The sequence below is a fragment of the Elephas maximus genome, chromosome 8 (genome assembly GCF_024166365.1).
Source record: "Elephas maximus indicus isolate mEleMax1 chromosome 8, mEleMax1 primary haplotype, whole genome shotgun sequence".
NCBI lineage: Eukaryota > Metazoa > Chordata > Mammalia > Proboscidea > Elephantidae > Elephas > Elephas maximus.
Window position 1 is genome coordinate 95,526,950 of NC_064826.1, and position 12,399 is coordinate 95,539,348.

General features: G+C 41.6%; 1 protein-coding gene across 4 annotated transcripts in view; it reads left to right on the forward strand.

Annotated features, from left to right (window-relative positions):
* The window catches only part of BMPER (BMP binding endothelial regulator), a 284,126-nt gene that overhangs the window by 182,622 nt on the left and 89,105 nt on the right, over positions 1 to 12,399 (forward strand). For 3 of the 4 annotated variants that reach the window (XM_049894529.1, XM_049894530.1, XM_049894531.1), the window contains exon 12: positions 10,579 to 10,908. The exons of the other annotated variant lie outside the window; for it this stretch is intronic. In XM_049894529.1, the coding sequence (XP_049750486.1) occupies positions 10,579 to 10,908 (330 nt within the window). The remainder of the gene's footprint in view (positions 1 to 10,578; positions 10,909 to 12,399) is intronic. 4 annotated transcript variants of the gene reach the window in all.

Below are 12,399 nucleotides of genomic sequence, written 5' to 3' on the forward strand. Positions count from 1 at the left end.
ATATGTTTCCTTACTGCTGAATTCCCAGAGCCCTTTCTATGCCAACGTGCCTGGTCAACTTTCAGGAGGGTGATGTAGTATAGAGTACCTCCCAAACTAATTTGAGCTGCAGAACTTTTTTTTATTTCTACTTATTTTGGCAGAACTACAGGCAGGATTGATGTTTCATAGGAAACATGTTAAGAAATGTTGGTTCTTTGGAATACATTTAAACTTCCCAGGCTGGCTATAAATCTCAGGCCGATTTATTTAGACAACTTGGGTGTCTCACATCTCCTGAAGCTACTTCCCACTCTGGTCTATTGGTCTCTTGCAAATTCTCCTGCAAGCTGCCTTCTCTCCTATGTTTATGGCTTTTGTTAACACTGTTCTTTTGGCCTAAAAGGTTTACTTCATTCTAACCCCAAATCTACATTGTTTATGTCTTTTATAGACTAACTCCAACCACATTGTCTTTACAACAAAAAGCTACTTTTACATGTCTGCCCTGGTGGCGCAGTGGTTTAACACTCGACTGCTGACCAGAACGTCGGTGGGTTCCGGCTACTCTGCAGGAGAAAGATGTGGCAGCCTGTTTCTGTATAGATTTACAGCCTTGGAAACTCTATGGAGCAGTTCTACTCTGTCCTATAGGATCAGTATGAGTAGGAATCCACCTGATGATAATGGGTTTGGTGTTCGTTATAGTCTTATTCAACCCTATTTTAGCCAGCAGTAGATATACCTATTTTCTGGACTCTCATAGCACTTATAATAATAAAGCTAATAATGACTATTGTCTGAGCATCTATTATGTTCTTGGCACTCTACAACGCTATCTTTCTGTTTATAATCGTCCTGTAAGGTAGCTGTTCTTTGAGCCGTGTTACAGTAAGCAAACTGGGGTTAAGTTGGTAACAAGTACATGATTTTATAGTTAGTAAGTGGCAAAGTCAGGATGCAAACCCAGGACCCTCTTCAAAGTAACAAGTTCAATGTTTGCAAAGTTCTAAGGTGGCTTTAAAATTGGAAGATAGGTTAACTTGGAGATGTGAAATTCTCTCTCTTCATCTTAGATACATAGCTCTTTTAATTGATAAATACTAACTTCTAGTTTAAAGCCAAGAGACATTTTAAGGTCAGACCTTGGATGGTGGGAGTGGCAAAACCACATCTTCGATAACATGTTTTTGTTACTACTTAGTGAGTGGCCAGCATTCTGGAAGATGCTATGAAGGACACAGATAAACACCTGATACTGACCTTTCACTCAGGAATTTGTAATGTAGTTGGGAGGATGAAATATAAACACATTCAATGAGAAAATAATATAATATGGCTCTTAATTAACTTCTAACCGTTTGCTTTCAGTCAGTTTCTACTCATGACAACCTGTGTGTTGCGGAGTAGAACTGTGCTCCATAGGGTTTTCAAGGCTGTGACCTTTTGGAAGCAGATCATCAGGCCATCTTCCGAGGTGCCTCTGGGTGGTTCAAACTGTCAACTTTTGGATTAGTAGTTGAGGACTTAACTGTTTGTGCCACCCAACCCAACCACCCAACCCAACCACCCAACCCATTGCTGTTGAGCCTGTTTCAACTCATAATGACTCTATTGGACAGAGTAGAACTGCCCCACAGGATTTCCAAGGCTGAAAATCTTTATAGAAATAGATTGCCACATCTATCTTCTGCAGAGTGGCTAGTTGGTTTGAACCGCTTACCTTGCTGTTAACAGCCGAGTGCTTAACCACTGCACCACCGGGGCTCCTTTTGTGCCACCCAGGGACTCCTCCTTAACTTCTGTTGCTGTTGGTTGCCATCAGCTGATCCCAATTCACAGTGACCCCATGTGTGCAGAGTAGAACTTCTCCACAGGGTTTTCAAAGCAGTGACTTTTCGAAAGCAGATTGCCAAGCCTGTCTTCCGAGGTGCCTCTGGGTAGGTTTAAGTCACTGGTGTTTCATCTGAGGTTCAGACTCCTAGGAGGTCATTGATTAGCCTTTGGGACATGGTATCTACGAACCTCTAAATTTGAGTGGACACCCTCATGTGCATTTTGAGAGAAAAGTGTCTACGTATTTCTCCAGATTCCCAAAGAGCTCCGTGACCCAACTAGTTAACAGCAACAACTGCACAGCACACTGTGGTGTAGGCTATATGTGGAAGAATCAAGTGCAGTGGAGGAGGCACTGGCCTTGGAGCCACAGAGACTGGGCTGGACTCTGTCTTTACTCCAAGTGGTTGAGTGACCATGAGTAGCCAGGCAACCTCTCCAAACTCATTGCTCCGAGATGAGGGCAATACTACACAGTGGGCTGAGACATAGTGAGGACTAAAGAAGATACTGAAAGCAGGAAAGCGTCTGGCATAATGCCTCACATAAACTAGTCAGTTTCTGTGTGGTCACGATTGTTTGCATTAGTGATGCTTATGTCTTTTATTTTCCCCTTGACTAGCTCACCTTGACTGTTGCTATGTGTATTAGCTTCCTATTGCTGCTCTAACAAATTATCACAAACTTAGTGAGCAGTTTAAAACCACGCACATTTACTATCTTATAGTTCTGGCGGTCAGAAGCCTGAAATGGGTCTCACTGGGCTAAACTCAAGGTGTCGACAGCGCTGTGTTCCTTCTGGAAGCTCTACGGGACAATCTATTTACATGCCTTTTCTGGCTTCTAGAGACTGCCTGCATTCCTTGATGTGAGGACCCCTTCCATCCTCAAATCAGCAATGGTGGCTTGAGTCTTTCTCAGGCTGCATCACTCTGACACTCCTGCCCTCCTCTTTCACTTATAAGAACCCTTGTGATTACACTGGTCCCACCCAGGTAATCCAGGATTATCTCCCCACTCAAATCAGCTGATTAACAACCTTAATTCCATCTACAGCCTTTCTTGCCCCTTGCCATGTAACATGACATATTCATAGGTTCCAAGGATTAGGATGTGGGCATCTCTGGTGGGGAGAGCATTATCCTGCCTACAACTTGTAATCATATAGGAATTAGGACTAAGTTCTTTTCTCAGCTTGTTCTGGTCTGATAAAGCTTTCTGATTCTGACAGTACTTTGCAGTTGTCTTTATTCAGATGGAGAAATTGGACTTCAGAAAGGGGAAGGTCGTTGTTCGAACAAGTATTTGAGTTCATGGATTTGAATTTCTCAGGTGGCTCTCTTGGCACCAGACATCCTTTCCCCCTTATGTTCTTGGCTTTCATATTTTTCCCTAATAATTCGTTTGTTCAGAGACCATCAATTAATTATTTAATTCATTGACTGATTATATAAAATTCCGTTGATTACCTCCATATGCCAAGCATTATACTTATCTATTTTGATAAATTCTGTGTGGGCAGCTTATTTGTTTCCCATCACAATATAGTCTTTAACTAATTAATTGGTGAATTAATTAATCCATTAATTCAATAGATATGTATTAATATGTGATATGTATTATGCCAGGCACCACTATGAGTAACGCAAAGATGAATCCATATAAATGGCATGTATGGTTGACACACTTGACCGCTAACTGAAATGTTGGAGATTTGAGCCCACGCAGAAGTGCCTTGGAAGAAATGTCTGGCAATCCACTTCTGAAAAATCAGCTATTGAAACCCTATGGAGCACAGTTCTACTCTGATATGCATGGGGGTGCCATAAATCTGTGTCAGCTCAGTGGTAACTGGTTTACTGGTTTATATACAAAGCAGTATGCCAGGCACAAAATTTACATATGTGGAGTATAAAGTCTGGTTTAGGAGGTAAGGATACATTGTAACTATAAACCTGGTAGAAAGTGATATATCATAAGCAGGCTATGGGTTCAGTGACCATATTCCTGATCCTCGAACTGAAATACATAGTGTGACCTCAGGATAGAATATACGAAATTAAGACTGTCCTTGAAAATCTGAGCTATATGGTCAGCTTCACTTTTGAGATTTAGAGAAATGAGAAATGACTTTGACTGAGACATCAGGGAAATTGCTACAGAGGAGTTAGTATTTGAGCCGGGACGTGAGGACCCACATGCCCGGAACTGCAGAGACGCCTTTGATGGCACAGGTCACTACGGAGCAAAGAGGAGAGGTAGGAAGCACTGGGCTAAACTGGGGAGGCCCTAGACCGTCTGCCACAGGTTTTGGGTTTAGTTTTATTTTAGGTTAGATTTAGAATTTGAAGTTAGGGACTGCTTCCTTAACTTGCTCTTTGTTTAAAGTTGGTGTGTAGATGCTGTTATGGAAGATACGTGAAAATAAATCTATCTTCTTAAGGTACACCTACCTAAGGAGTCCTTGGATGGTACAAACAGTTAAATGCTCAGCTACTAGCTAAAAGATTGGTGGTTCAAACCCAACGAGAGGTGCCTTGGAAGACAGGCCTGACAGTCTGCTTCCAAAAGGTCACAGCCTTGAAAACCCTATTGAGCAGTTCTACTCAGCGCATATGAGGGCGGCATGAGTTGAAATTGACTCAATAGCAACTAACAACGACGTATCTACTCAACTTCTTAAAATATCAGTTTTTCCTATATAGATTTGTAATTATTTCTGGTGTATTATGGATTGGTGGAAAGAGACTCACTGCTACTACACCCCCATACCCATAGCCGTCAATTCCGACTCATGGAGACCCCATGTGTTACAGAGTAGAACTGAACTCCATAGGGTTTTCTTGGCTGTAATCTTTATAGAAGCAGATCGCCAGGCCTGTTGTCCACCCACCTCTCATACGCACATGTTAAAGTTAGATTAAAAAGCCAGGGATGTAAAACCTTACAGGGATCCAGGTGCCACCTTGTGGAGGACCTGCTGGCCCTCCGGTCCCTTGTGAGGCAACAGCTGCTGGTGACATCCTCTGTTCAAGGCCGGAGCCTCCTGAGTGTGTGAGTTCAGTTCCTCCTGGGTCATGCCACAGCCTTTTTATACAGAAGGCTTTTGCCACTGTTCAGGAAGAGTCTAGACCTACAGCAAAAGGGTTTATGCTGCTAAGGAGGAGGTGTCTAATCCCAGTCTTTCCTGCTTCCTATCCAAGCTTGGCATCGTCAAGACCCCTTCTCATCTGGAGTTCCCAGCAGCCCCTGTACAACACAGTGACTCCAGAGTCCCACTGGGCCGTTTCCCTGCAGTTCATGCTGAGAAGAGTTTAAAGCTGTATATTTTATTTGATAGGCTTCCTCGTGGTTAGGACACTACACTTGAAATGCGCTGATGCATGCAGTAGTGTGATGTGATGAGCTGGAGAGACCTCTCTCCTTATGGAAGTAATAGACTGAGGATGAGAGTAGCTTCCTATGTTTTCCAACTAATATAGTTATGGAATGAAGGCTAGGTTCCCTTATTTTCTCCCTTATAACATATAAACCAAAAAAAAAAAAAAAAAAAACCCATTGCCTTTGAATCGATTCCGACCGTACTTCCTATGAGTCCTTAAAACAGTCATATAATTTTTCTTTGACGGATGTTTTGAGAATAATCACTGCTCTCAGAAGAAAGGTATTTCATTGGAATAAAAATACCCATGGCAGAAATAAATGTACCTGACGAGGTTAAGGGAAAAGCATTGGAAATGTGTTTTAGGAGGCAGCTCAACTTTATTTTACAGCAATCTTATTAAAGTATATAACAAACATCAAAGTGGTATGTTTTAATCCAGTGCTTTTAATTTTTTAAAACAAATATTCTTATCCAAATATTCTTATAGTCATTGTAAACAATGAAATAATAATGTATACAAAAAGTATATAGCATTGTAAATAATGAAATAATAAGGAAAATTCACATAAACAAAAGAGGAAGATAAAGATCACACATAATTGCATTACTTAAAAGGAAAAAAAAATACACTCTTAATATCTGTGTTTCTATACTTCCCATCCTGCTTTCCCCCATGCCTGTAAATTTGTGGGTGTGTACACATACGTGGTCACACATCTATGTGTGTATACACATATATTTACGTATGTGTATAACAAGAAAATGAAATCTAATGATTTGACTTAAAACGCACACAAAAAACACCCATTGTCATCCAGCTGATTCCGATTCCTGGCAACTGATGTGTCTCAAAGACTGTGCTCCACAAGGTTTTCAGTGGTTGATTTTTCAGAAGTAAATAGCCAGTACTTTCTTTCTAAGCACCTCTGGGTAGGTTTGAACTGCCAACCTTCTGGTTTGTAGTCGAGCACTTAACTTTTTGTACCATCCAGGGACTCCCTATTTGACTTAAAGGACTACCAAGAAAATGTACCACCACTGGTCAAATGGCATTTTTCTCTCCATCCTCCAACTTACACGTATTCAAACAATTTTGGTTCTGAAATAGTCTGTTTGTTTGAACCTCCCTCCCCCCCATTTTCACTCTGAGCAACCCAGAAGACTGACTGGACATCTGGACATCTTGGACTGCAGCTTGTTTCTGGGTGTGCTGGAAAAAAAGTTAGATGAGAATATAATGTTCATTTTTGTCCCCTAAGTGTCTTAAGGAGGCAGATTTTTATAAGCCTGAGATTCTCATTCTGAGCTGTTCGCCAGTGCACGTGTTCTCTGCTCCTGGAGGGTCCGGCATAGAGATCTAGAGGTGCCAGGGAAAGGGGCCAAGGTTTCAAAATTATTTTTGCTCATGATACAAATGTTCCTAAGTACAACATATAATTCTCAGGCATCTTCCTAGTCATGAAATTTTGTTGGCCTCTGCTATATTGCTGTCACACAGAAAAATCACCCCAATCTCCAAGCCACTCTCTCCCAACAGTGAGGGCCTCTTGAAAAATCTCTCTCCTGACAGCCTTGTTTACACATGATTTCCTTTGCCCAGTCTCTCCCTAGACGCCCGTCATTGCTTCCTGCCCAGCTATGAGCAAGCTCAGCCTCCCCTTGGGCAACTGTAGGCAGTGTATGTTCTGTAGCTGCTTTGAGAATTTGCTTTCTCACATAATTGGATTTATCAATAAGAATCCATGTTTTGCTTCTCAAGACAAAATAAAAAAAGCAACAACAAAAGCAGAAAAGCCTAAGAAACAAAACAAGACAAAAACTATCAGTCTTAGTTCTACCACCAAGATAAACTCATTTAAAATTTTAGGAGTGTGTGTATATGTTGTTGTTGTTAGGTGCCGTCGAGTCAGTGCCAACTCATAGTGACCCCGGCCCTGCGCCATCCTCACAATCATTGCTATGCTTGAGCCTATTTTTGTTCCCACTGTGTCAATCCATCTCATTGAAGGTCTTCTTTTTTGCTGACCGTCTACTTTACCAAGCATGATGTCCTTCTCCAGGGACTGGTCCCTCCTGATAACATGTCCAGAGTACATGTTACAAGTCTTGCTATCCTTGCTTCTAAAGGGCATTCTGGTTATTCTTCTTCCAAGACAGATTTGTTCATTATTTTGGCAGTCCATGGTATATTCAGTATTCTTCACCAACACCATAATTCAAAGGCGTTAATTCTTTGGTCTTCCTTATTCATTGCCCAGCTTTCGCGTGCATATGAGGCAATTGAAAACACCATGGTGTGTATAACTAAGATTATATTATACATAAAATTGTGTTTTGTGTTTTTCACTTGTCATAAGCATTTCCTCAGTCATTAAAATCATTCATAAACTTTTTCAATGACTGGATAATAGTTTATTTATGGATCTACTATCAAGTGCTTACTTAATGTTAGGTGACAATCTAAATATCCATTTTCTTATGCTATATCCATGATCATTAGGCTTACAGAACAGCGCTAGGGCATGTAGTGGGTTCTCCATAAATGCGAGTTGTTGTTGTTTTCACTAATGATAGTTTTTGATGCAAATTGTTGTTAAAACTTCAGGGAAAGCTGTGGATTGTCCCTGGTGTAGGGAGACAAGTGGCTATAACAGACGGAGGACAGGTGGAGGCATTCCCTGTGCCTGCTCACAGCTGAGAAGGAGTTTCCTTCAGAGTGTAATTTCAGCCCCTTTGGTAGTGCCTTGGCCTTTCCAAGCTGAGGTCCATCTGTTACGAGCTCAAAAGTTCAAAAGCCTTGGTTACTTCTGGGTTTTCCTGTTGAGCAGGTAAAGTGGTTATTAGTTGCTGTCTAGTGGGCTTTGAGTCATGGTGACCCCACATACAACAGAATGGAATGCTGCCTGGTCCTATGACATCTTTGTGATCATTGGCATGCTTGCATTAATTGTTGTGGCTATGGTGTAATGCCTTCCAACCTAGAGTGCTCATTTTCCAGCATTATATTAGACAATAATCTGTTATGATTCATCGGGTTTTCACTGGTTGATTTTTGGAAGTAGATTGCCAGGTCTTTCTTCCTAGTCTGTCTTAGTCTGGAAGCTCCACTGAAATGTGTCCACCTGCTGGTATTTGAAATACCGATGGCCTAGATTCCAGCATCACAGCAGCACAAATACCACCAGAGTAGGACAAACTCACAGATGGTGGAGGTGGAGTTAAGAACCTTGAAAAAGCCCTTCTCTTAAGTTGGAGCATCTGGTAGACAGGCTTAAATTTAGTCCTTCTGTGGCCCGTGTTAGTATTAACTCTAAACTATAATTCTCCTGATGACACCTGGGGTGTCTGAAAGACCTGCCCTGCTCCCTGTAACCAACAAAAAAACATTTCCGTGCCAGTGAGAGATTCCATTTGTCAGAATGCAAGGGAAACGTATGACAGGAAAAGTTCAAAAGCAATCACGTGGAGAGAGGGCTAGAAAATGCACTATGGGGTGGTTAAGCAGGTAGTGGCATCAGTTGGGGGGTACAGGATCAGGAAGATGGGGGTGTAGTACATTGTAAAGCTACACACTGGGTAAAATTGGGACTACAAGGAAAAAACAAACCACCAAGGAAAGAATAAGAAAGGAACAGAAATGGAGATCGAGTTCAAATAGAATTGCTGGGCTTTCAAAGCTTGTCTCCCCACCCACTTTGTCCATCCTTCTCTCCCAAGTAGTGTCTTTTGTGTGTATACATATATATTCAATTATTTATTGACTGAAACTATCCTACAAACCAAAAGCCATCCCTTTCCTTTTTTAATTTGAATATCATATATTGGCAAGGAAAACTAATTTAGAGCAAGTCATTAATTTATCAGCTTCCAAATACAAACTATTTGCATGAGGTCACATGAAATTGACATACGAAGTGACACCATGTACCATAATATAAAACAACACTCTCTGCAAACACCTGAGAAATGAAAAGCAAATGTTTGCCTTGGGTCCCATCGGTCCCGTCAAGTGTGTTGGCACATCCTTCTCTGTGTTGACTCTTAATCTTTCCCTTAGATATTCAGGGCAGTAACTTACATGATATTCTCATATTCTTGACCTGTTCTGGCGTTGACTGGAAATTGCTCTTTTTATTACATTTCTTTCATAATTTAGGCTAGTTTCTCCAGATGATTTTCTCATTTCCTGGTTGTTTCATGCCTCCTTGAAAACAGATAAAATATCTTTGCATAGAGGATAAATCAGTGCTAATTTTTCTCACTAATAAAGAAATAATATTCAGTTTTCTATAAAAATCTTTGCAATGCCTTAATGTGTAAAACTTTACTGGGCCTTATAAGACCTCATAAATTTGAATTAATGGTATTTTGAGGTGATGAATTAACTGGAATTTCTTAAGTAATGGGTTTTCCAATATATTTTTTTCTTATCCAACTTTAGATTTTGGTACACACATCAAAATATGGGAACCTTGTATTTCTAGAAAACATGTAGAGACTATCTGTAAATATTAACTTTATCAGTACTTTGGTTCCTGATGGTAATAAACGTGTATCTGTTTAGCAATTCTATTTATTTGTCCTTAGTAAACACATGGATGTTGATAATAATTTTCTTTAAAACCATGAGTAACATTTAGAATGGCATCTGTTTCTAAATCCTTTGAATTAGCTAGATGGGAATATTATTAATTAAATATAAAATTAATTTTGTATACTGTGATTTACGTTGCTGCTTTTTATTTTTTGTTATTGTTTATATGGGTTATGAAGTTAGGCCAACTCAGTTTATAAAATTATCTCAGTTCAATTTCTTCATCTCTTGCATTAAGACCATAGAAACACAGCAAGGCTACAAAATGGAGATGCTTGAAAAATTCAGAATTGACAAGTGTTGTACTCTCTGTGGAAACCCTGGTGGCTAGTGGCTAAGAGCCAGGCCTGCTAACCAAAAGGTCAGCTGTTCAAATCCATCAGGTGCTCCTTGGAAACCCTATGGGACAGTTCTACTCTGTCCTATAGGGTTGATATGAGTCAGAATCGGTTCGATGGCAGCAGGTTTTTTTTTTTTTTTGAATGTTCTCAATATTTTCACAAAAATAAAAATAAAATAAAATTTAAAAATCCAGAAGTGTTATAAATAACCTTTACCTATAGAAGTACCAGAAGTATTACATGTCCTATGAGGTTTGGCACAAACTTTTTAAACAACCAAACTTGTTTTTTTTTTCTTAAGTCGATTTCCTTACTGCATTTCTGCTAAGGGCCCTCCCTTACCTGGCAGGAGCCCCTTCCAGGTATATTGCAGGGGCCCTTGATTTCCGGTTGAATTCTTCGCTTGGTTTGTGACCCTGCTTTTGTCTCTCACTCATCCGCAGAGCCCGGCGTTTGCACGGTTTTCGGAGATCCCCACTACAACACTTTTGACGGACGGACATTTAACTTTCAGGGGACGTGTCAGTACGTTTTGACAAAAGACTGCTCCTCCCCTGCCTCGCCCTTTCAGGTGCTGGTGAAGAACGACGCCCGCAGGACCCGCTCCTTCTCCTGGACCAAGTCCGTGGACCTGGTGATGGGCAAGAGCACCGTGAGCCTCCAGCAGCACCTCACTGTGCGCTGGAACGGCACCCGCATCGCCCTGCCCTGCCGGGCGACGCACTTTCAGATCGACCTGGATGGCTACCTCCTGAAAGTGACCACCAAAGCAGGTGGGGCTTCCGGAAGCATGGGGCTTCTGTGGCCTTCCTCTCACTCTTCCCCTCCTCGTCACCCAACCACACAGCAGCAACACCTGGTAGCGCGCCCAGGAAGCATGGCTCCCCCTTCGCCATGTTGGAAAACCCTGACCAAAGAAGTGCTCTAGCTGCGGGTGTTGCTTCACCCTACGCAGGAGGGACGGGGAGATCCCGGAGATGCTACAAAATAACTGAAGGAATTTGCACAACCCGGAGGCTTGCAACTGGGCGCCAGTCACGCCAGTCTTTACTTGTGGACATCCAGTTCCATTCCATCCTCATTTTAAAAATAGCAGTGGTAGTCTCCAAATAACCTCTCTCACTCGTGTTTTGTTGCTATTTTAGGCCATTAATGTCCAGCTTGGAATTGTCAGTGCATTTCACATCTGTGAGAAGGAATGTTTCCTTATTAACATCTGTCCAAAAAGGGAAGAAATCCTCAAAAGTAAACAGCATATTATTAAAAGAAACATCAATGTCCACACCAAAAGTGGTTGATCTCGCAGACTCCTGGTAGCCTTATCCCCCCACTTTGTTGTCCCATGCCCGGGAGGATAAGGCTGCCATGTGGGGGGTGCAGGTGGTGGGACTATGTACAACCAGCTGTCCTCTACACATGGACACTGGGAAAGTTCGTTCACTGAGTTTATGGCTAGAACCATTGGCTTCTGCTAGAAAACACTTGGGATGCTGGCTCTGTGACGGCTTCCCTCAGCTGGGCCCTGGGGCTGGTGGAACTGGCTGCTGAGGCCCTTCCTCAGCGTTTCATATTGCCTGAGGCCCATTGGACTCTATTTCTGCCTGGTGGACAGATGCCTTCCTTATAGCACAAACTGTTCATTGCTGATAATGGGTTGCCCTTAGTAGTCCAGTGAGGCTCAAATTCTCCTTCTCTGGGGTATCAGCCCAAGGAATGAATTCAGCTGATTTACACATTTTGTTATGATGTGTGCGGTTCCCTTCAGCTGTCTTTAGTGAACACATATTGTTTGTCAATGGGATTTTGAGTCGTATGTCCTCTTGCCATGTGCTATTTCTTTGAACATGTTGCTTATAACAAATTATGGTATAGCTTGTTTTTTAAACTGATGATAGTTTAACAGTTTAAAAATATGACTTGGGTTCGTTTCTTTAGATTATATGGATTTGAAAGGGAAACATTTGATAGATCTAGCATTTTTGAGGGACGATAGAGAAATAAATGGAGACCTGGCTAAGCGCTCAACCACTAACTGAAATGTTGGCAGATTGAGCCCACCAGCTGCTCTGCGGGAGAAAGATGTAGCAGCCTGCTTCAGTAAAGATTTACAGCCTTGGAAACCCTATGGGGCAGTTCTACCCTGTCCTGTAGGGTTGCTATGAGTCAGAATTGACTCGACAGCAATAGGTTTAATTTGGTTTGGATAGAGAAATAAGGAGTCCTTGGGTGGTGCAAACAGTTAAAGTGTTCAGCTATTAACCAAA